The sequence below is a fragment of the Eutrigla gurnardus genome (genome assembly GCF_963514095.1).
Source record: "Eutrigla gurnardus genome assembly, chromosome: 14".
Classification (NCBI taxonomy): domain Eukaryota; kingdom Metazoa; phylum Chordata; class Actinopteri; order Perciformes; family Triglidae; genus Eutrigla; species Eutrigla gurnardus.
In genome coordinates this window covers 25710052-25733748 of record NC_139937.1, presented here as the reverse complement: position 1 = coordinate 25733748, position 23697 = coordinate 25710052, and the positions used below count along the sequence as shown (strand labels likewise).

Here is a 23697-nt window from a genome sequence, read left to right as displayed (position 1 = left end):
ATCTTCAAGGAGAGAGACAGACAGGCAGACAGAAAAGGAAGTGGGACATATCCGCCCTACACCCAGAGGACTTCACCCGTTTCTTTAAAGAAAGCGTGAGTGGGATTTGCATTTACTCAGCCTCCATCTCGATCCACCACAAATAGCAAACAGCTATTTTTGCCTTTCACCAATTAAGGTTTACGACGCACTGGAGTTCACGATGACCCTCGATGAATTATAAAACACCACGTCAGAGTCCAACGCCTCCCAGTGTAATGACTTTTTAATTCTTGTTGTTTCTCCAGACAGTTGTAGTTGAACTTCTTTGTGTTTTAATGGTCTTAGTGGACGAAGCTGTTAATTACTCTCTGGGGATTTCAACACCTAGTTCCTGCTCCTTCCATTACAACGAGGAGGATCTTAAATCATGTCTCATTGTTCAGCTGTTGATATCAGGTTTTTTTTTATTATTATTATTATTATCGGAGAACTTGAAGCTGAGCTCTGAATTCACTCCAGCGACTGAAAACTGCACCGTGGTTTACTTCCTCCGGGGCCAGGATCCAGGCCGACCCATGGAGACTGATCAATTTTAATGTGCCAGAGGTCGACCTTCCATTAACAGTGTTCAAACAAACCTCTCTCCTCTCGCTACATTAAAACCACAAAAAGGGCAACAGGGGAATCAGCCGGCCCACTAGCCTGTTAGCTAGCTCGCGGCGCCCCCACCACCTTCCCGCCATGTAATTGAAGGAGATGAGAAGAAATATCACATCATGCTTGTTTATGGCGCTAACACAGGTGGTTGCTATTGGGAGTGGGTGAATGGAGCTATCACTCAGGCACGACCTGACTCTCTTTGTTGGGCGCGTTCTGCGTTCACTTCCCTGAGCAGCGACGTGATTAATGACGGGCAGGGTGAGGGCAGCGGCGTGGCGGACCTCAGCTGATAAATTATTAGTGGCTCGGCAGCCAACAAAGTGTGATTCATGTAAAGAGGGACCAAACACACCTAAAATCACACGCCACTGAAAACTAAACCTGACTATACAGTTCATAGGATTTGAAAATGTGCATAAAACATGTGATTATGACGTAGATCATCAGTCAATTAACTGTGTTTTAGAAGTGGTTTATTATCATTAGTCATTCCAAATGCTAAAATGTGAATATTTGCTGATTTCCATCATCTCCTATGAAAGTAAACTGAATTTCTTTCATAAGTTTCGGACTAATTTCCTGACATTTTATGGGCCAAACCACTAATTAATTAATCAAGAAGATAATCTGCAGAATAATCAATAATTAAATATAATGAGAGAGTGAGTGAATGAAATTCTTGACGAATGAAATTAGTGTTTTCTCATTTTAATTAAGAACTTTTTATGCAACCCGATATCAACCCGAGAGTATGATTGCATTCAGAGGCGATAAGTAAGGATGTATGATGTAATTGTAGCAGATATTGATTCAGAAACATGATGCTATAAGAAGCACCCTGCTCCGTCTCCTCTTTGGGTTGCAAGTCTCAAGACAATTCAAGCTATCAGAAGGCTTTTAATAGCGCTAATCATATCGCAGTGAACATTTTTGCATACACTTAGAAAACCCTTTGGGCTCAATTATAGTTCTCTAGGGATGAGGCTGGAGACGGACTCACAATCCTGCACCAACACAACGTGGAATAGCCATTACTCTCCCACCTCGACTGAGATAAGTACTAGAAATATAACTGGAAGGTCCCATCTGTATACAAAGCACAATATTAATAGTTGCTTCTTGCCAGAACTGAAGTACGGCGTAGACCATTCATTTGGCAACTCATCTGCACTCAATATGAAATATACAGCTTTCAGTTCCACTCTGAGCACCACTGCATCCTCACTTCCCGCCCACCCCTCCCTCTACAGGTGCCACTCGGGGGGTTACCATGGAAACCAGGACGGTCATGAGGCGAGAGCAGGAGGAGGAGTCGTCCAAGATGTCTCACAGCATGCAGCTGTCCTCCCAGATCAAGAAGAAGACCTTCACTTCCAGGTGCAAACGTGCTCTGGTGACTGCATCAGTTTCAGAGGCTTTTGGATAATTTAACAGATGTTTGGAATGTCGCTAGCCTTATACTTTAAGAAACACTATGCATAACTTTGATCAAGTATTATACAAATCAAAACTCGGGCCTTCGAGTTACAGCTAGAGTTTAGAGGATTTCCTGTAGATGGATTTACAGTGACTAAGTGCAAACAGGTGTGTGGACATTTACTCATTTATTTTGAACACCTATATCATATTTGTGAACTACGAGTCGCCTGAACACAAACACACACCCTCACCTGTGCTTCCTGCCTGCAAACAGTATTATTTGGTAGAAGCATGAGAGGTTCCACCTGTAACACTGAAAAACATTATGTTCACCTTGACAAGTCATCAAGTCTCACCCTCCTGGCCCTTCATCCTGATTGTAATTGAAATATTCTGGCAATGAGTTGAAATAATTCACTTTTCCCAGTGCAATTTGTTTCAGGCATTTTTCAGAAATGATTTTCTTGAAATGAGAAATGATTCAACTACATTTCACAAATAGCAGAGAACATGATAACATAAAGTCTTCTGTGGGTGTCACCGTTTTATAAATAGAGCAGGTAAAATTGGATTACAATTATGTTGCTCCAAGCTGTCTTGATTGAACACTGAATTAGTTTTTCAGCTGAAGGATGACAAAGTATTAATTATAGAGAAACATATGGCAGGTTGGCTATTCTGAGCTCAATGACACATTGCATCTCCTCAAGTATAGCCTGTGCCAGAGTCTCTCTGGTGGCTCCACCTGGGATGAATGGACCAGTCCTGATTCACTACCTGAAGCTCACATTTCTACACAATGTCTCTCAATATGTCGATAATGTTATATTTCATTGTTTCCCTGCAAACCGTTGATCTGACATGGTAACAGGGGGTTTTTTTCAGCGTGTTTCAGGAGTAACGATAAACACACGGATAACTTTGTGTGCAGATGCAGTTCGTTGACTTTGCGGTTTAGCGTTAAGCTATTAGCTGATGTGTGAAATCCGGATCCGTTCCAGTCAACCAATGTGGCATAGAAGACAAATACGGACATCAGCAGATGGGACTGCACACTGTGCCCCAAGATAAATAATAAAACAATGGGCTCATTCATCAATATCTTCCCAAGTTTGTTCTTGAATGTCAAAGTCTGCACCTGTGTTCTTATGATGATGAACTCCCATTTACCTCAGAAATTACAGGTGTGTGCCAGTTGAGGCCAATCCTGTAATTATTTAAACACCCTGCCGATCCCCACTAAAGTGCATGAGCTCACAGGGCCAAATTCACACACAAAGAGAATTAAGTCAAGGATGCAAAAAAAAAAATGTCTAAAAAAGGTGGAGCACGAATGAGATACGATGGTCAAAAGCTAATTCCTGACCCCAGAAAAAAAAAAAAATTTCAGGGCCAAGAATTCAATTTGAACCTGAACTTCCTTGAGCTGTTCAGAATAACAAAGGAAATTTCAACTCCCATGTTCCATGAGAATCAGGCCGCTGATGAAGCTCATGCAGTATGATTGCGACTAAATGAAGCTTGCAGTTAGTTTCACCCAACACGTATTCTGTTTCTTGTTCCACTGTGTTTTAAAATGTGTGTAAGTCGACCCATTTGCTGCTGTTCAAAGCCATTCATTTTAACCAACTGTAAAGTGAGAATAGTTTAATATAGCAATGGAACAACCTGTCCATTTGTGCTGTGGCAGAAGACATGAAAAAATAAAAGAGAATAAATCGTTACACAGCGAATACAACAGTGCTCCTAGATGATAACAGTGAGCTGTAACAGGAATCATCTCTGCCCTAATAGACTCAATTTAAATGTGCCTTTATTTTGAAATGGCTAACTGCAGCAGTGAGTTATCAAACCTGGCTAACCCGTGGGTCCTCCAATTTTCACTGGACCCATTTTTCTCCTTGGGAATCGTGAAACTAAGCAATTATATCAACAGGATTAGTTCAGCTGTTCTTTCTTTGTTACAAAAGAATCAATAGAGAAAACGAGATAGTAAGATATCCTCAGTGGACGACACGCACTTTATCTTATGTTAGATTGAACAAAGTGGCCTCCGTTTGAACAAACAAGACTACTAAAGAAAACAACAGATTTTGGTTCTTTTTGTTTGGGTTGTTGACTTGCAATGAGGTCAGATCATCCGCTGTCTCTCAGAGCTTTTCCTCTTTTTGAATAGCCTAGTTAATATTTTGAGGAAGCCTGTTGTTTATGAAACACATAAACGCACAACTTCCATCCTCCTGCACACGGCAGCTGTATCAGCTCATCTATAATTGTTCTTGCGTGGGTGCACATCATGTGTGTACATGTTCCCCTGTTTGTTTCCATGCAGTGAGCGTTTGCGCCCCTGTGTGTATATGTCTGTAGGCCGTACTTGAGCTCTGCACTGCATTATTCAACGGCTCGAGCCTCTCAGAAACACTCAAAGGGAATCTAAACAAAGGAAAAGAGAAAAATAAGACGGCAAAAAGCAGAAGTTGTCCTCCGAATGCTGTAAAACGGGGACGTTTCCCAGCTTGCAACCAAAAAGAAAACGAGAAGTCGAGCCAATTTGCATTTCCATTTGTAAGACGGCTTGTTGAAAGTAATGCCGGAGGCTTGACGTTAGCAGCAACAGTAGTTAGGGGTTGTGCAGTACACACCTGGGTAATTCTGGCACACAACCTTTTATTTTTTAATTCTACCTTTTCAATGGAGCCGTGTTGTACTGCAATATGCTGTAGACATAACTAATAATAACATATGGAAACACAAAGGGCAACAGTCAGTCATCTGTGGATTAAGGGAGAGCAAAAACGAATGCCGAGCTTATTACAAAAATGCCTTTCCCTGACCTTGTCACCTGTGTATGGGGGCGCACATAGATAAGGTCAGCTCAGTTTATTGTTGGGGCTCTAAATGGAGAGCTCACGCTTCAGTGTAGGCTTACACGTGTGTGTGTGTGTGTGTGTGTGTCTGCACGTCTATGATGAAGAGACTCATTTGAAGGTCCTACAGAAAGATGCAGCAGCTGTCACCATTTTTTGACTTGCAATCACTTCCCCGTGTGTGTCCAGTGTTCGGTTCATTGTGTTCATGTTTGCGTTCCAGTTGGTGAACTGGAACGCAAACATGAACAGGACGTTACCACCAGTTGACACAGTCTCATTGTGGTTTTAGAAAACTGAACGACTGCATGCTACGATGCAGCGACAGTTCCAATTGCCGTTGTACCGTGACCGACCTACTGGCTCCCATCCAGAAACCCTTTTGGCTCCTAACCACAGCGCATCATTTGCATGTGTGTGCACATGAGCCGCCCCTGTTCCTCCTGGTTATATAAGCTCCCCGCAGACAATAGCATTTGTGTTGATGCACCGGTGAGTAAAAGGGGAACAGCAAGCAAAGCTTAAGCAGTTGGCGAGGGTCATAGTTCAACAGTTCACACGCTGCCCTGCTCGGAGTACCGGATCAGGCTTTGCATCCCAACCATGGGAGGGAACTCGCAGATCAATCAGATAAAATATTTAACGGCTTAAAAACAGTGCAACATGCATTCCTTGTAGAAAACAGACTCACACACACACAGTTTATGCCCAGCAGCTGTGTAGAACACAAAACTGTCAAAGCATCTTAACTCTCACCTCTCGTTTGTCCGGAGACAATTGAAATTACAAATCATTCACATCCGAATCTCCAAATTCCATTGTATCATTCCAAAAAATACCGTCGTCCTTTACACTGAGCGGCGACAAATCTGCTCCGCCACACAATGCACCACACTCGGGAGCTTACCCCTGAGCCGCCCAGACTGACGTGGGTATTAGTGCGAAAAACTATATTGACATTTTAATGTGAGATCAGTCTTTCATGGATTCACATGTCTTTGCAGTCTGTTTGAATTTTGTGTGCCAATGTGTACCTTTCTTCTCAAACGGGAAAGAGGGTAGTCAAAAAAAAAAAATCCACCAAAGCTGTTTTCCAGTCTTAAGATAAGAGATGCCAGTTTAAAACTGAATCCCTGGAGTGCTTGGATAAACGAAACCTTGTGTATATTAAGTTTTCCTACATTAACCGGTGCTCTCTCTCTCTCTGATGTATGGCCAGCTCTGCTGCTCAGAGAATAGAAGAGCCACTGCTGCTTTCTAGTGGCAGAGAAGAATAATGGTCTGATGAACTTGAAATAATGTGCCGTAAACATGACAAAACCAATAGGCTTGCTAATGTGAACACTCAATCCTTCCATCAACAGAATAAATAACTGTGAAGGATGACAAGAGAACATTCTCTAAGTTATATTGTGTTAATCAGGCTTTGTTTTTATTTTTCCAACATTCTCTGAATGTTAACAGCGATGAGGAAGCCTCCTACTCTGATTGCTATCCCATCATCCCCGGCGACGTGATGTCCGTCAAGGAGATCCTGGGCATGGACAGCTTCCCCCGCAACAGGACATGGTGAGACGTGAAGATCTGGCAAAATACACGGCAGATGTTTTTCGTTGGTTATCAACAAAATGTGAGGTGTGGATGGGGTGTGGTATGAACACGGTAGATCAATTAAGAAATTGGTCGTGGGTAAAGTAATCAGGTGTGAGTGTCGTGGATGCATAAATCGTAACGGCGTTTATGTTGCCATAAAGCAATCCTGCTCATGATTTGTAACGCTGCACACAATGGAGTCATACACCATGAGAAGTTGCTGGGATACATACCAGAGTAGAGAAACCTCTGAGGGTTGACAAATGTATTTTGTCTCACAGTATGGCCGATACTTAGGTCAATCCAATACTTTTATATACCATGCAGGTAAAGTAATGCAGTGGGCTAAAAACACAGTTGAGTACAATAAATACAGGTTCTGTGTTTAATCCACTTAATATTAACAGATACCCATCCATTAAAATATGCCCTTTTGATCCTTTCAATCAGCTAAAAGATGTTTCTAAGAGGTGGTATAACTGTTTTTCATGCTGGTAACACATTTGCATAATTAAAATGTTTTTGTATCTAATTAATATAAGTGATAAGTTGTACCACCCTGCTGGAAGTAATGCAGCAAAAGAGTTAATGTAATGAAAGATTCTTTTAATCTAAACCCTATAGACAATGTTGACAACAAAATAATGGTTTGCTGCAGCCACATTCTAATAGCCTCCATCTGCAGCTCTGAAATTGGCCACATTATTTTTATTTCTCAGTCTACATTGGAGTCTTTTGTGGGTACGAAACGGGCCTCATCCTCTCATGTTGAACTTAAGAAAGCAAGCCTCCATTTTTCTCCACTTCCTTTCTGGATGATGTAATGTGCTATATGTCACAAAACCCTGCCCTCCATCAGTCGTTTCACTGGTGCTCTGCCCCTGCAAACCACTGACAGCACACTGAGGGTCTCAATGAACACCGGAAATCAGGGCTCTTTCTTCACTCGAATGATCTCTCTGTAAAAGGCCAGCTGGGGACTTCTCCCATCATTCACCGTCTCACAGATGTCTTGAAGCCAATAAGCCAGGGAACTTTTGTGTTTGTATTTTTGTCTTGATGGGGAAGAGGAAGGAGCTTTACATCCTACTGGAAAAATGTTCATTAGCCTAATGGACAGACAGGAAATCAATCTGCATGTGCTTAGATAAATAAGCTTAAGTCATTCATTCTTGCAAAAATGCCCAAATTCTCTGGTTCTAGTTACTCAAATGTGAGAATTTGCTTCTCATTACAGTAAACTGACTCTCTTTGGGCTTTGGACTGTTGTTCAGATAAAAGAAATGTAATTTGAAGACATCACTTTGGGCTGGAATTAAATGTAATGGATATGTTTTCCACCATTTCATATTTCCTAAATGTTACAGACTTCCTTTAAACAATAACACAATATAAATGGATTAATCAAGAGGATTGGCAGGTTGATCACTAGTGATGCAATTCTCAAAATGATTGGATAATCCAGGATATATAAATTGTATTTATTATGAAAACGGCTGGACTTGGAATTTCCTGCCAGTACAGAAAGTCTTTAACTTATTAGTGAATCAGAATCTGAGAGGATTTTGCTGATGACACGTATGAGCCTTTACTTTTTTAAAAGCCTTGTAATCATGTTGCAAGGACAGGATTACTGCTCAGCTGTCATGAAGAGGATATCTAAAAATAAGTCCCAGAATAGGGAGGTTTAGGTCACAGAGAACAGGAAGCGAGGGGATTGTTGCCTCTTGTGACAGGATTTGCTTGACCAAAATCCCTTTTCTACTGTGAGGGCACCTTGTCCTGTCTGGGTCACGTCGTATCTGTGTTGGGACTCAACATCACTTTCACATTTGGAGGCTTAGTGGCAGCCCATTTCCTGCTCTCCACACAAGGATTTGACATCTCCAATGCGTGTAGGCCTCTTCATGGACAGACGGAGGTTATATTGAGTGTTGACGAAGAAGATGGCTAATACTCGAAGATGGAGTTGGCAAGGAGGGAGAGGGGAAAAGGAGGGAAGTCGTTTAGGGTGCAATCTCATCACAACCTCTTGAGAGACAAAACACATTTGACAGTGATGAGCCTCAGCTGCAGCAGTGTGGCCCTGCCAACTCGACATCTCCTTAGTTGCCCTCTCCGATGCCATCACGACAACCCTCCATCTCGCCATCGAGTGCTTAGCTGTAATTTATCGACATTGTCTCACCTTCAGATTTTTCCACCTGCTAAAGCCACCTTACCTCTTGAACTAGCAAGGTGGATTTAGCAAGTGCAATTTCTCCACCAATCCTCAAAGCGATGAGAGGAACATGGTGTGGATGGATATTTCAGGCTGGGGGCAGGAAATCTAGTAAGGCTGGCGATGATTGACTCCTCGCAGGATAAGAGAGGAAGGGCGGAAGGATGAAGTTGAAAGCTGTCATGGATTGGCACACTATTTGCGGAAGGGTCTGAGTGTTGCAAGATGGCGGAGCATGACATTTATTTTGATTTGTGTGGAAATGAATGCGCCGGATCCCTGTGTGTCGGCTTGCAAGTGTGGCTCCAACTGCACATTACTATGTGACTCACATAATGGTTTTTCCACCGTCTTCTCCAGCGTGGAAAAGGGGTAACATGTAAATAAATACTCATGCATGCCTGGTTTGTCTTGGCAGGAGTGCTGCTTGCTGTTGTTCGCACCAATAAGCAATCATAAAATTTCCATTTGGAGGAATAATTAAGTCATAAACCCTCTCATAGCTACTAATTGTGTGTGTTGCAGGGGTTAAGTCCCTCAAAGCTTAAAATCTCTGAGCCCACAGAGATCAAAAATACTGTCAGGCACACTTTCTACCAACGAGCCTGTGGCAGACAGAGTAAAATCTGTGTTTTCTGAGGGCATGAGAGTGCGAGTATGTATGTGTACACACTTGTCTGCGCATCTATGCATGCACATATATATTTGCATATTTTTTCATGCTGTTTGTGCATTTCACTGAATTATTGCAAGCACTTGTAGGGCCATTCATGCTCCAGTGGCCATCAAAGCCCGGAGAAGTGTTTGTGAATATTTAAGATTCTGTCTCTGTGCTTGTTGTGGCAATGTGTGTGTGAAGTCCATGTTCAAATAATTAAGCCCAGGGGACTGTCAATCAGAAGATAGTTCAGGATACACCCACCCCCTCTGGCGTTGAGCGAGCTGAGAGCTAAAACGTTGCATTTAAAAGGCTGGCAAGAGGCATGATTGTGCATGTTAGAATGTGTATATACATCCATGCATATTGATGAACTCTCTCTCTCTGTCTATATATATATGGTTTCCGCAGCTACAATATGCCATACACATATACTACCTACGTATATTCTACCAGAGGGCATTCTGGTTTTGTTTGACACAGCCTTTACAATGAACTAAGAGCAGGTTCAACAGCAATGACGCCTCCCTATATGATGAAGATGTAAATCAAAAGCAAGACTTGAACCACAGTCTCCAGTTACCCACAGTTGCCCTATTTACTATGCCACCCATACAAAGAAAGTGAATGGATCAAAACTTGCCATCTCCATGACAACCAACTTGATGAAAGTCATACGGGCAGCGACGCAGATCAAATTTGAACTGGCCAGAGCTGAAAGTATTCCTGGTGGAGCGCACCTCTTCACAGTGATGAGAATCAGCAGTGACAGCAGAGCTCATAAAAGACCAGCTTCTCAAAAACCTTTAAACGTGAGTGAGAACGGTGCTCATGTGAAATGACACGCAGCTTCAAATGGAGCAGCAAACCCACACAACCTCATCGGAGAGCCTTTTAAACGACGGTCCACCATCTATGGTAGAACTAGCGTTTGTCTGCAAATGGACTGGGACAGAAAGAAATGTTTATGTGCCAAAAGAAATCAATGTAAAATTGCTGTTTTGATTCTCTCAGAGGTCGATGTTGTTTCAAACTGCGTTCCACCCTTTGTCTAAAATTGCCGTTGATTACTCTTGTCACCTCGTCTGATCGAGGTCTGAATTGTTTTGACAGCCTATTCAAAATTTTCAGATGAAGCAAACTACTTTCCTGTCTAGTCTTGGTTGAAAATATATTTGTGCAGCTGAAAATAACCACTTCAAATGTCAATACTACAATTGTCTTATCAGTGTTATGTATACATTTGCGAGGTTTCTATGCATTCTGTAATTCACCACCCCGATTAGCTAACTGCAACCGCAGAAAAATAATCCTGAATATATCCAAAATGTACACTGTGCTCCACCAGGGAGATCCTGAAGGAAACTCTGGCTGAAGAGTATCACAGAGACGAGTGGAAGATGTTTGGGAACGAGGCTGAGAAGGTGGAGATGGACGTGATCCGGAACCAGCATGTGTTACGCACACGCGTCGACAAAATGACCCTTCGCAAGCAGGTATCATCAAGTTTTGTCCTCAGGAATGACCTCTAGCAATGACCTTGTGGCAGCAACACTTATATTATTCGTCATGTTGTAGTTGAGAACCAGATTTAAAGCACAAACTCCGACAGCGTCATGTTCAAACCCACTAAACGACTCAGGATGTCCATGTTTGGTTTATCATATGTGAGCTAACTGGCACTTTATGGGGAAATTTCCTCCTGTTTGACACTAACAATGATTTAAACTTTCAACAATGCTATTTGTAAACATTTGAATGAGACATAGCTTAAAGGTGCTGAATAGGAGAGCTTTTCTGTTGCCTCTTAACGGCTCTCAACATGGCAACACGGCTCCCAGCTAACAGCACAAACTATTGCAAAAGTGGCGGCAGAGCTCCGAGTGTTCACCTGAGGGGGAACTGAAGTACGGGTGCTACGCTTCCCCACGATGATGTCAGTTGGGATGGCTTTATCGGCTGTAACCGTGGTTTGAGAGCGGTGAAGATCGGGTAGAGCGACTTCACGCTCTGCTCAAGTCGACATTACTCCACTGCATCTTTACATAGCAGTTGTTTGCTGCTACATAACTGTTCTGAATGTGAAATACTGTTCCTTTAAATTAGAATCTGCCAGGTTTATTGGTTCTTATCTTCAATAAATATCTAATATAATATAATAAACACCCGCGACCCTGAATACAGGATAAGCGGTAGACAATGGATGGATGGATGGATGGATATAATAAACAATGTGTACTTCGAGATTTGCCGTCACTGAATGAAATGCATACAAAGTGAGTCTGTCTACTATTTCTTTGAGGAAAAAACAAACAAACAGGATTGTGGAAAAACAAGGTCACATCAGTGACCTAGTTTAATCAACTCTGATACATCAGACGAAAATATCAATCTATTTTTGTAGTTAGTAACTAAATATATGTATTTTTGCTCTTCTTGTTTTACTAAAATCTCCGACGTCACATTACCCAGACTATTTATGGGTTGTTTCATTTCTTGCTCTTATTCTGTTCCATGTGAAGCACTAGAATAACTTGCTGTGAAAACTAAAGTTTACATATGAGATACATAAAATATTCATCAGTACATTTCCTCTCATTTGCAACATCTATTTATTTATAATTTCCCTGGATCTATCCGTCTATCTATCTCCAGGCACAAGCGAAGGCATCTGCCCACATGAAGTACCTGGAGCGTCTGAGTCAGAGAGCCCCAGACTTCCCGATCCCCTTGAGGGCTCACACTGTCTGGGAGGGCATGACGGTCATACTGTCTTGTACCGTCCAGGGCAAACCACCCCCAAAGGTCACATGGTAAGAACTTCTGTCTCTGCTGCACTCCATTTTTCTGGCCTCCATCTGCCTTTTGGCAATTCCCTTTCCCAACTGTTTCTACTAAAGTCGTTCGCTCAGGTCATTCTGCAAACTGGTGTCATTTAATTTGGTTTCTCCTCAGTTGGAAAGAGTTAGTGCAGAAAAACTCTCATGGCCAAAAGTTATAGTTTTCAGGGAACAATAACATAGAGGTGAATAATCATTCGCAGTCATGATATATCTTACTCTAACGCGATATTGGAACTGAAATTATCAATCGTCAATTTATAAAAATTTAATTGACAACAAATTTGATAAATAACCATTTAAGTCATTTATCATTTCTTAATTGTAATCATCAGATGGTTTTCAACTTAAATGGGAAATGGTAACTTAAACAAAATTTTGCCATTTTCTGATCTTTTATAGTAAATTAAAAAGTCTTAGTTGCACTCCTGCATTGTATCATTAATACGTTGCTCATCCATGAAATGACACAGTGAAATACTGTTGAATTTGTCATGTGATAATTAGAAGTATAGTGTGAGACATAGGATTGTAGGTTAGGTGTACAAGCACATATGAATACAAAGTTAGAGTCCACAAGATGCTTGCGACAAAAGTCCTGACACGACACTTCTGAACCCTGACTTGAATATTGCCTTCTCTATTAATATGAGATTACCTGTGTTAATTCAGGCAACGTGCCAAGCTGTCGACCTTGATGCTTGAGCTGCCGTGAGACTAGCTGATGAATAGACTGCGAGTACTCAGTATTCATGAACCTAAGCCGAGATCCAGATTACTTGAAGTTTGTGGGTTGCGCCATCCCATATGGGACCCATCGAGTCCAATGAGCTGCCCTCAACAGTGCCCAGCACAAGACAGAATGGGAGATCAAAGGGCTCTTCTGGCTGTTATAGATTCAGCCAAACCACCATTTCATTAGTGAAAGATGTGCATAAGTAATCAGCAGGCATGATCTTGATCCACCTAAGTGAAGTCCATTGTTCACTGTTGCTTTGATATTTAAAAAGAAAAAGACACTCAGATCTACTTCTAACTTCCTACTTCAGGTATAAGGATGGTGTGCCACTGAGAATGTCTGACCAACCGTGGAATTACAGTCTTCAACAGAAATTTGGTCTTAACTCGCTGGAAATCAGAAGGTAGGTCACAAGCTGAAATCCCTAATTAAGGCGGGGAAGCTCTGCAGAATGCGTACCAGGCAGCGGTGAGTAAGATATGTGGCCAGCACAACCTTGCTATTGATTAATTTAGAATAAAAATTCATGATTTAAGTAACTACGGATAGGAAATGTCGGTGTTATGAGGTAAAATGTGGCTGTCGAACCGAGAAATTAATGCTGCTCCATTAACTTCAAAGGACGAAGAGAGTCAGTTAAATTGAGTGGTCTGATCGTAAGGCACCACATGTTGAATTTGGGATTAATTTAGCAGCCATTGCAATACTCCTACTACTACTTCTACTACTACTGCTGCTGCTGCTGCTAAAAACATGTGCAAGTAAAGAACAGATTTGTAAGACGACAGATACATTTTATTTCAGCTCTGGGTCCATTTCTATATCCTTAGGTGCTCTCCTGACGACGCTGGCGAGTATAAAGTGATCGCCAAGAGTCCCTTGGGTGAAGCTATGACATTTGCAACACTTCTGGTGAACTGTGAGTAGTTTTTCCCATTTCATATCACCTCCACACGGCTGGAAAACCATTACGTATAATACAAAGATGGACTACAATGACAGAACTACACTGTTGCAGGCTCTATACTCAGTGTCAGTGATATTAAAGGTCATACAACCCGTCCAAAGGGCATTTACAGTGTAGGTGTAAAACATGACACTTTTATCTGCAAGGAGTTAACTGTAAAGTGATTTTTTGGGAGGGTATGAGCAGTAGTATTAGCATATGGAATTATGACATATCTATTAATGTATTTATAGATATAAGAAATAGAAATGGTACATCTTTTGCAAGGTTCTAACTGATGATTACATAATGTAATGCTACATTTTGTTTAATACATGCAACATTGGTTGTATTATCAGCCTATATGCCTGCTATTAAAAAAAACACAACAAAAATAAATGAGAAGTCAAATCTCAGTGAAAGGATGCAAACAGACCACCAAAACATGAAGGAATAACCACAGATCGATAACATTGACTGAATAACAACAAGCCCAGAGGCAACACGTCATCCACAATCCAACACCAACGATGACGTAACGATATAAACAACACGTACCAGTGTTATAAATAATAAATAGAGCTTACTCACTCGTCGGAGTCAGTCAGAGTTGGAGGTGAACCCTCGAAGGAAAAAGGTAATTCATGTCTCCTTCTCCGGGTCATTGGTTTGTATGAAAACATCCAGAAAATGTCTCTAAAACAAAATACGGAGCGGCGTTTGTTAGCCTCAGTTAGCCGTGTTAGCTTCGGTGGGCGAGCCTTATTCTGTGGGTTTCCACTCGGGCCAAACCGTTCCCACAGCAGCTTCAACATCTCCTTACACCGAAACTCACGACAAGACGTCTACGTTTTAGAAATTTAACTAACTTTAACTTTTGTAAAATAAGTTAGCTAGCTGGCTAACTCCGTAAACTAGCTAACTTTCTAAGCTAGCTAACTGTAAACGTTCATTAGTCGTGAAGCTAGTGTGCGCGCGCCCCCTCCAGTCCCCGTAGCTTGACAGGTGGTTTAAACTGTTGCCATAGCAACAGAGGAGGTCGCCGGGCGTGCCCGTGGATGTGTCTAGAGTGGTCGCGCGCTTTTGTTTTCTGTATTTCAGTTGGACTGGAACAAGAAAGTACGTTTTTTAAAATTAGCATATCCATTTGAACATCATCACCCTTCCTGGAAGCTGAAACATCTGCTCACAGCATATTAATGAATACACTTTTAAACTGTAGGGTATATTTGGGTGTATATGTATTTATTCTATTTATTTATTTTTTAAAGAAAGCCCAACATATATTCTCTCCCCCTGTGTGTAGAGTGTATTTTTCCATCCCCATTATTGTAGTTTCTATATAAATTTGATATTTGGATGAGAATATGAGGAAAAACATAATTGCTCATGCTCATGCATAATTACTTACACAGAGGAGAGTAGATAGTCATGACTAATAGGCAAACATCTACAGTGAGCATTGTGACAGAAACATTCACCATTCTGATTTTTCTTCTCATCCTTTAAAATGACCTGCTCGCTGCCTGGCACGAGAGTTCCCACATGTTGTAGATCATGAAGATGGCCATGGCTTTAATGATGATAAATGCGTGTCACTTCCAGGCTTCTCCTTGTCATCTATATTTCACGCCCTTTCTTCGGTTGTTAAAAATAAGTTAAAGGGAATATTGGATGTGACTTGCATGAATGTGAGAAGCCAGATTTGATTTGTCTGTTGTGTCTAATTTCACAACATCTGTCTCTGACCCTCGCTGGCTTTTTTTTCTTCTTCTTCTCTCCAATCTGTCCTGCTCTGCCGCCCTGCGATCCAGCGTATCACGGAGCCGTGGCCGGTTCAGAGTGCTCACGGACCCACGGTATGTTTCACGCCAGGGCCCAATCAAATGTGTCCCCTTTCATTTTCCCGGCCACCCTTTTGAAGTCCTTCCCTCCACCAGCGAGCCGGTGGATGGCCGGGTTCACTTTGAAGACCGTAATGCAACGCTCTGCTCTGCTGCCCATGTTGTAGCTCGTAAAGAAAAATATATGGATGCATTGGAGGGGAGGGAACCGCGGGGGCGTTTGCTTGTGGTGAGAGTTTGTGTTTCTATGAGGGATGTAAGGAAGATGATTTCGTAGGATAGTTTCTGTGGGGTTTGAAAGACTGAGCAAAAACGACAGTCATGTATATTTAATTTCATTCAGCGGGCGATTTATTCCCTTTCGTGTCTCGTATTTGGTCGTGCAGCTCTTCGGGCTAGATAAGCCTCCACCACGTGTGCGGATGGTGACATCTCCAGCCTGTACCTGAGTATATATGCTCAGTATATATGCTCAGTTTCTGATGAGGCTGGCTGTTCGTGGGAGCTATGCTGGTATTCTGCACGTCACCAGTAAGAAGACAGCACATTCACATGCCTAAAATAACCTCTTTACCTGAAAGGGATTCTGGCAGGAGATCGGGGTTGATGGTTGGGTCAACCATTTCCTTCCAAAAGTCAACAATCATTTCTTTTGACTGTGACCCCAAAAAAACATGAAATTATTCTTTTTACCATGATCACAATAATTCCTTAGTTTTTATCCTGAATTATCTTTACCTGACCAATAACCAAGTCACTTCCGCGTCTACATTTAACTTAACCTTAACCAAGGCATGTCAGTCATTTTTCTAACTGTTATATCCATTTTAGTAGGCGTTAAGAGATGTTTTCTTATAGTCTATATGATATAACCACAGTTTCATATACTCCAGTATTTTCTCATTTAATTAAGATCTTAACAAAATGATCAGACTTTGTCAAAAATGATATCATGGTACGTTGATGTATGATTTCATCACAATCTGACTTTGAAAGACTATGAATTATTATATTTAATTAACACTCAAGCCTACGTTAAAAATGAAAACGATTGACTGACTTGATTAAACGAAAAGACTATCTCACGCTGAGCCGTAACAGACAAAGCCCTCTGCTTCATCCGAGAGTGGAGAGAGACAAAAGGACAGCGAGGAGAGAGCCGTCCCCCCTGGAGGAAACAACCTAAGACAGCAGAAAAAGCTGAAGATGTTTCTTTTAAGTGAACAATTCCTGACAAGTCATTCCTTCAGCTGCCAGCTTCTCACTTGTCAAGTCACTGAAGCAATAGATCCTGGAAGTGAGAGAAACGTGCACCACGAGGTCTTGTCAAATCCCATTCTCAGAGATGCATCTGGGAGACTGTGACACGTTTCTTATAATGATCGAGTTCTGCTTGTCCAGGCTATCGCAGGAGAGTGCGTACAGCTTTCATCAAAAAAGAATATGAAAAAAAAACACGTTTCCCATCATTCAATCCTTTCCTCGGTGCATGATGATTACGATAAATTCATCAGAGTTGAGCTTTTGTTTATCGAGTGATTCACGTGGTAAAAAAATAGGATCTGCTGCATATGAGATTACCGATTCACATAAAGACGGCTTCATGCGATTCACTCAGCAGGAAGAAAGCCCACGACTATTCCGTGATGATGAAGCTGCATTCAAAGTGATTGCCGCTTAATTTGTGAGTGGGTGGGGATTGCGTTGCATGGTATTGCACGCACCTACATATTACCTTCTGCAGAGGCAACGGTGTAAGAAAAGGAGTAAGAAGAGTAAAAAAAAGACATCCCTGCATATGAATGATGATCTGGCTATATTCGCCCTGATTAGATGGGTGTAGGTTGACTTTACCGTTGCAGTATAGGTCACTCTCTTTCTCTGAAGACCATATAGGATGCTTTATTCAGTTTCACTCCCCGTCATTAGTGGGAGGAAAAAATGAGAGGAAAGAGCTCATTACTGAGTACAAACGATGGTCTGGAGACGTGAGAGCTTTTTTTGACCAGGTTTGGTGACACAGCTGGGGAGATGATGGAGCGAGGCTTCGTTTCTTATCATCAGGAATCAGCACTTCTTCTTGTTTTGCCACTTTACCTCCTGCACATCCTCCCCTTCCTGATCCCCCCCCCCTTACCTGCCACGCTTCCTTTCTTTATAGTGGGTTTTATAGGGCAACAGAAAACCATTACTGTCTGCTTTGTTTGTTTTCTGTGCTGTAAGGCTACTTTCAGTATTATCATATCAGTGAGAAGGCGAATGTATGAATAATGATGAAAAGTTCATAACCCTTTTCTTTCTGCTTCTACATCATCTCCCTTCCTTACCCTTTATCTCTCCCTCCCTCTTCCCTTGTCTCCTCCTCCCCCTCTTCCATCTTTGTCCACCCACCCTCCCCAAAGTTCAAGGAGCCCAGTTTGGTGACACCTTCCCCCCAACATGGGTGAAGGAGGCTGACAGCCTCACCCTGCAATGCACCTTCACCTCAGCTCTGCTGCCGTCCCAGCAGGATGTCACCTGGTTCAGGGACGGTAAGCACATGTTTAAAGATGAGTGGTATATTAGTCAGGTGTTAGATTTAGATGTGAATTTTCTCCTCCTCCAGGCATCCAGCTGCTTCCGTCGAGCACCGTGGACATAAAGACGGTCGACAACGTGGCCTCTGTCACTTTGAAGGCCGCTTACAAGGAACACGAAGGCGTTTACACCGCCCGGCTGAGGACATGGGATGAATTCAAGGAGCACAGTGCTTTTGTCTATGTCGAAGGTAAGGAACCAAAAATCAAGTCAGAATACTGTTCCTACTGTTTCTTTGGTCCCTTAGTAATCACAGAGCATGTTTTAAAAGGTGCAGTTGTTTATTATTTAACAAATTATGTTCATTGAGAGGACTGCACGGTGGTGTAGTGGGTAGCACTCTCGCCTCACAGCAAGAGGGTCCCGGGCTCGATTCCCAGGTCGGCCCCGGGTTCCTTCTGTGTGGAGTTTGCATGTTCTCCCCGTGTAAGCGTGGGTTCTCTCCGGGTTCTCCGGCTTCCTCCCACAGTCCAAAGACACGCAGGATGGGGATAGGTAAATTGGTGACTCTAAATTGCCCGTAGGTGTGAATGTGAGCGTGAATGGTTGTTTGTCTCTACATGTCGGCCCTGTGATAGACTGGTTACCTGTCCAGGGTGTACCCTGCCTTCGCCCAATGACAGCTGGGATCGGCTCCAGCCCCCCCGCGACCCTAAATACAGGATAAGTGGTAGACAATGGATGGATGGATATTCATTGAGTTTCACGATGAAATGTTGGCAAGGTTGAGGGTAAAGGTTAAATCTTTAAACAAAATAATAGTTTGACGAAACAATATTTACACACTCCGGGCAGCGAGCTCTGGCTCTGAAAACTGAAGCCAAGTGCTTTAAGCTGACATTCACTCTCCAGGGGGCGACTCCTCTTGCAAAAAGAAAAAGATGACCCTTCTCACTTTATTATCTAACTAAACATTGTAAACTGGCTAGTAAGCGTGGCCAAAATAATGGAAACGGGGGATAAAAGAGGCCGGCTCTGTCACAAGGTTTATCATGAATATAAACAACATTATATCCCATTCGCAGTGTAAAAAACAAACAAGATGTGGTGTTACATGGGGGTTATGGGCGTTGTTTATGAAGTCTGGCATGTAAATAGCTGTCACACCAGATCACATCAGAAACCACTCAAATCCTGAACGGTGTCTAAACAACCTGCCAACCTGCGTTTCAAATGATCCATTCACTGTGTGGAAATGCTTTGGAGTCACCTCGAGACACTTGCAGACAAACATACCTGTGTTTTTAGAGGCTGGAATCATCATTTATCTTCCCCCCAAACTGGGTAAATGGTGTTTTGACTGAAACCCTCACAAAATAAAACACTATTTGCATCCACCAGATTGTGGGTCTACTTTCATTTCCTGTCAACAAACTACCCCTGATTCGTACGTGGGGGGAATTGCACCATCAATCAAGCTGCTCTGCTGTAGAAGGCTTGTTAACTTTGTTCAGCCAAACTATACATTCTTCACAGACTGCTATTTTCTCTCTGTACATTGTTTGCCGCATGCAAATAAATCAGAGAAGAAAAAAAACACTTGACACGTCAAACATTTGAAATGCATTTGGGGAGCTCTGCAAAGATCTTTCAATAAAATAGCAGCGCTTACTTATGTATGGATTATATGCTGTGTGCTGAATCATACATACTTTAATGGAAAGGACTCTTCCTCCATAGATCTCTTCAAATCTTGGCTCAGGCCTCTGTCTCTTCATAAAGACCTTCTTTACCAGAACCGGAGGTGCTAATTAGTGAATCAGCGAACTTCTGTCGCGTGGGTTTTCTCCTTCATTCATCCGTGATATTTGCATTACAAATAGGAAGTACAGGAGAGCAAAAACAAATGAGAGAGAGGGAGGAAAAGGGAGGCCGAGGAAGCAAAGAGATGTGCTTGATGATGGCTTGAGTCTCTTCAAAGGCATAAATTCCCAGCCTCAAGAAAAGGTTTGGGACCACATCCAGCCACTTCAATCCGCTTAGCATAATTTCCTCATTTCATTTTACTGCCTTCTCTCTATCCGCCTCGCATCGACCGTTGTGATTCTATAGAATATGTTGAGTAACATGTCCCCCGGGCCTTCGCCATCACTTTTCAAATAATATGCGGAGGCCTTCAGCTACAATATTCCAATATGAGATTTCATCTGCTCTGGTTTCATCGTCTTCACATTACTTTTCTCTCTGCCACTCACTTCTGACCGCTATTATTTTACACTAATATCCTTCTCCGGACTGTTTGACTCCTAATATTTCTTATTTTCCTCCTCCCTGGGTTTTTCTTCTCCCCTTACGTTTCCCATCATGCTGCAGATGCGGCGGCTGCAGTGCTGGGAGGCCCCGCCTCTCCTCTGGCCTTGCAGGTGTCTGACGTCAACCGGGACTACGTCTTCCTCACCTGGCAGCCGCCCAGCGCCGACGGGGCCTCACCTGTGGAGGGTTATTATGTGGAAAGGTGAGTTAGAGCCTCTGAATAATCAAGACTTCTTCTCTTCTCTTCTCTTCTCTGGTAGTTATATCTGATTATCGAGTTAGCTGTGACCTTATCAAATGACCTCGTGTGAATACAGACTTTCCATAACATAAAACACCTTTAAACCAGTGACAGCATCTGGAAAAATAGCTTCATGATCAGTTAACTAACTAAACATTAGGTTTATAAAATATCAGATAATTTTGAAAAATGTCCAAATATATAAAATTGTATCCGATCCGACGGCCAAAACCCTCAAAGATATAAACATTGCTGTCACATTAAATAAAGTACGGCAGCAAATCTTCCAAAGTTAGAAGATGGAGCTTTGCTTGAAAAATGCCTAAAACTATGAATCAATTGTCAAAATAGGTGATTCATTTTCTGTCATTTGCCCAAAAAAATTGAAATGACTTATTTTCATCTCCATCGTAGTTCTCGTTGGTTCATAACATTTTGTATATTTTTCATATTTAGAATATCAGATTAAAATAGAGGTCAGTGAGGGTGATAAGTAAAATTTGACTGCATTTGATAATCCATTGCCAGGAATATTCAGAAGATTATATCTCTCACAGTGATTGATTTAATCTCCACTAAAAGATGTATTTTTAGATCGCATTTACATCTTGTATTGCAACAATAGACGACTGAACCGTCTGTCTTGCGCTGCATGCTGCCGGGAGGACATTGTTCTGAGGCAGATAATGGCGGCGGCGGCGGTGGCGGAGAGCAGTGGTGGCGTCGTATCCGTTTGGCAGAGTTCACATGAGATGGATGGTGGACGTGGTAATTATCAGGTCTGACACCACGTTAACAGCAGAGTCAAAGACTCCCGCAGGAGAACAGGTGCTGCACTTAGCACCAGCACCAATCAATCAGGGTCGACCTGTGTGTGTGTGTGTGTGTTTCATTTGTGTGTTTTTGCTATATGGAACTCAAGCATACCTCTCTCTCTCTCTATATATATATATATATATACTACCTCGTTCCTCAGCAGCCTCCCTGTGGTTGTAAAACTGCACTCTACCCCATCTTTGTTTATTGCAAGTGGCAACAGTTTTGTGTTTTTATGGCTGTTGTACAATCGTTTGACTTTAAAAGTCAGGTTTTACTGTGTTTGCCGGCAATTATATTCACATGTTGTTCTCCGGGAACAATTATGGGTCTCTTCAGGCGATTTCCTGGTTAGATGTGTTGTTTTGCAGCCTCAAATGCTTTGAAATTGTTTTCATAATGTTACACCCCGCAGACTGCACATAATATGATGTGTTTTGCTTTTTGTTTACCTCTCTTCAAGTGTCTTACTCCCATTCTCTCTCTCTCTCTCTCTCTCTCTCTCTCTCTCTCTCTCTCTCAGATTTGACCTCCGTGAGGGCGAGTGGGTGCGATGCAACGTACGTATTCAGAAAACGTGCCACTACCCGGTGTTTGGGCTCAAGGAAGGAGCGATGTACCAGTTCAGAGTCCGGGCGGTCAACAAGGCTGGAGCAGGGCGCCCCTCCAAGGCTACCGAGCCCGTCCTCACTGCAGACCCCCTCCAACACACCAGGACCATGGGTAACACACACACTCCAACGGGCCAGTTACACACACACACACACACACACACATACATATATATATATATTAATATAATATAATATAATATGCACTGTTGTTCTTTAGGTATCCTTGCTGAACAGCTACTACTTTACTCAGACGAGGACCTAACGCTTGCTTCTATTATTATTATTATTATAATTATTATTATTAAGTGTAGATTTTTGCATGAATTCAAAAGATTAATAGCCATTAAATCAATATGCTGCTCGTGAGCTCTTGAGACTTTTATGCAACATAATCTAGTAACCACGTAGGCTTTTCAATCAGGAAAGCTATTAAAAACGGAAGCGTGCTGAGCTTGTGTCCCACATCGTGCACCAATAAAAAGGGAAGGAGATAAGAGGCGGTCACACAAATATCTCCACTGTAATGCAAAATGTCTCCCTGTCCGTTTATGATATACTATGTTCAGTTGCACTCTATATTGTTAATGCTTATTTGTTTGTGAGTTCATCTTAGAAAATACATCAACACGCAGTAAAAGTGCAGCGTTGCCTGCTGTTAATCCCCAAGATTTGATTCGCCACATGGGTCATGTCACATGACTTCATGTCATCCTTAGTCTGGACCAGATGAAATGAATAATAAGAATAACAATAAGATAGTTAGAATAAGAATACTCTTTATTCAGCTCAAAATGCTTTAGAGAAAACAGAAAACACAGAGCGAGAAAGCAAGATAAAAAAAATGGAATAAATATATACGCAGATAAAGTCATAAAAAATAATACTAGTAGTAACATTTTTACGAGTAAAAGTTAAAATTGAAAAGCCAAGAAGACGTATGGGACATTATGAATAACAGTAAAAGTGACAATAAGCAATGAAAGGAAAATAAATAAATAAAATGTTTTGCTGTTTCTTAAAACTATAAACAGAATGTTCTTGTCTGATATGTGGTGGGAGTTTGTTCCAAGGCTATTCCTTCATTTGGTGATTTGATGGTGATGGTGGTGAAACAAACAAAAAAATCTAAAATCTCATTATTTAACCTCACAGTGACGCTGCTGGCCTGCATTAAAGCAGCTGCATTCTTTACGTTATTATACTCATTTATTCTGGGTTTTTTCCTGTTAATGTGTCACCTCATCATATGATCTGCTGTTATAAAGAGCATCAGCAACGCGTTGTTGCTGTGTTTCCACCTGCAACGCCATCAGAAACCACATGTGTGCAGAAACGCTCTCATTTTATAAATCTGGAAGGTTCTTCTTGACATCCTCGAGGAAAACCAACGTTTTTTTGGTTAAACACTTCACACAGCGGAGGGATGA

The 23697-nt window shown here is 41.9% G+C and overlaps 1 protein-coding gene across 1 annotated transcript in view; it reads left to right on the top strand.

The window, feature by feature from the left end:
• The window catches only part of myom3 (myomesin 3), a 46457-nt gene continuing 22760 nt past the window's right edge, over positions 1 to 23697 (top strand). Inside the window, exons 1-12 of the mRNA XM_084026373.1 lie at positions 1 to 95; positions 1893 to 2019; positions 6393 to 6497; positions 10749 to 10896; positions 12056 to 12213; positions 13290 to 13382; positions 13810 to 13898; positions 15740 to 15801; positions 18186 to 18300; positions 18375 to 18536; positions 20660 to 20801; positions 22180 to 22379. Of these exons, the coding sequence (XP_083882499.1) occupies positions 1913 to 2019; positions 6393 to 6497; positions 10749 to 10896; positions 12056 to 12213; positions 13290 to 13382; positions 13810 to 13898; positions 15740 to 15801; positions 18186 to 18300; positions 18375 to 18536; positions 20660 to 20801; positions 22180 to 22379 (1381 nt within the window). The 5' untranslated portion in view covers positions 1 to 95; positions 1893 to 1912. The remainder of the gene's footprint in view (positions 96 to 1892; positions 2020 to 6392; positions 6498 to 10748; positions 10897 to 12055; positions 12214 to 13289; positions 13383 to 13809; positions 13899 to 15739; positions 15802 to 18185; positions 18301 to 18374; positions 18537 to 20659; positions 20802 to 22179; positions 22380 to 23697) is intronic.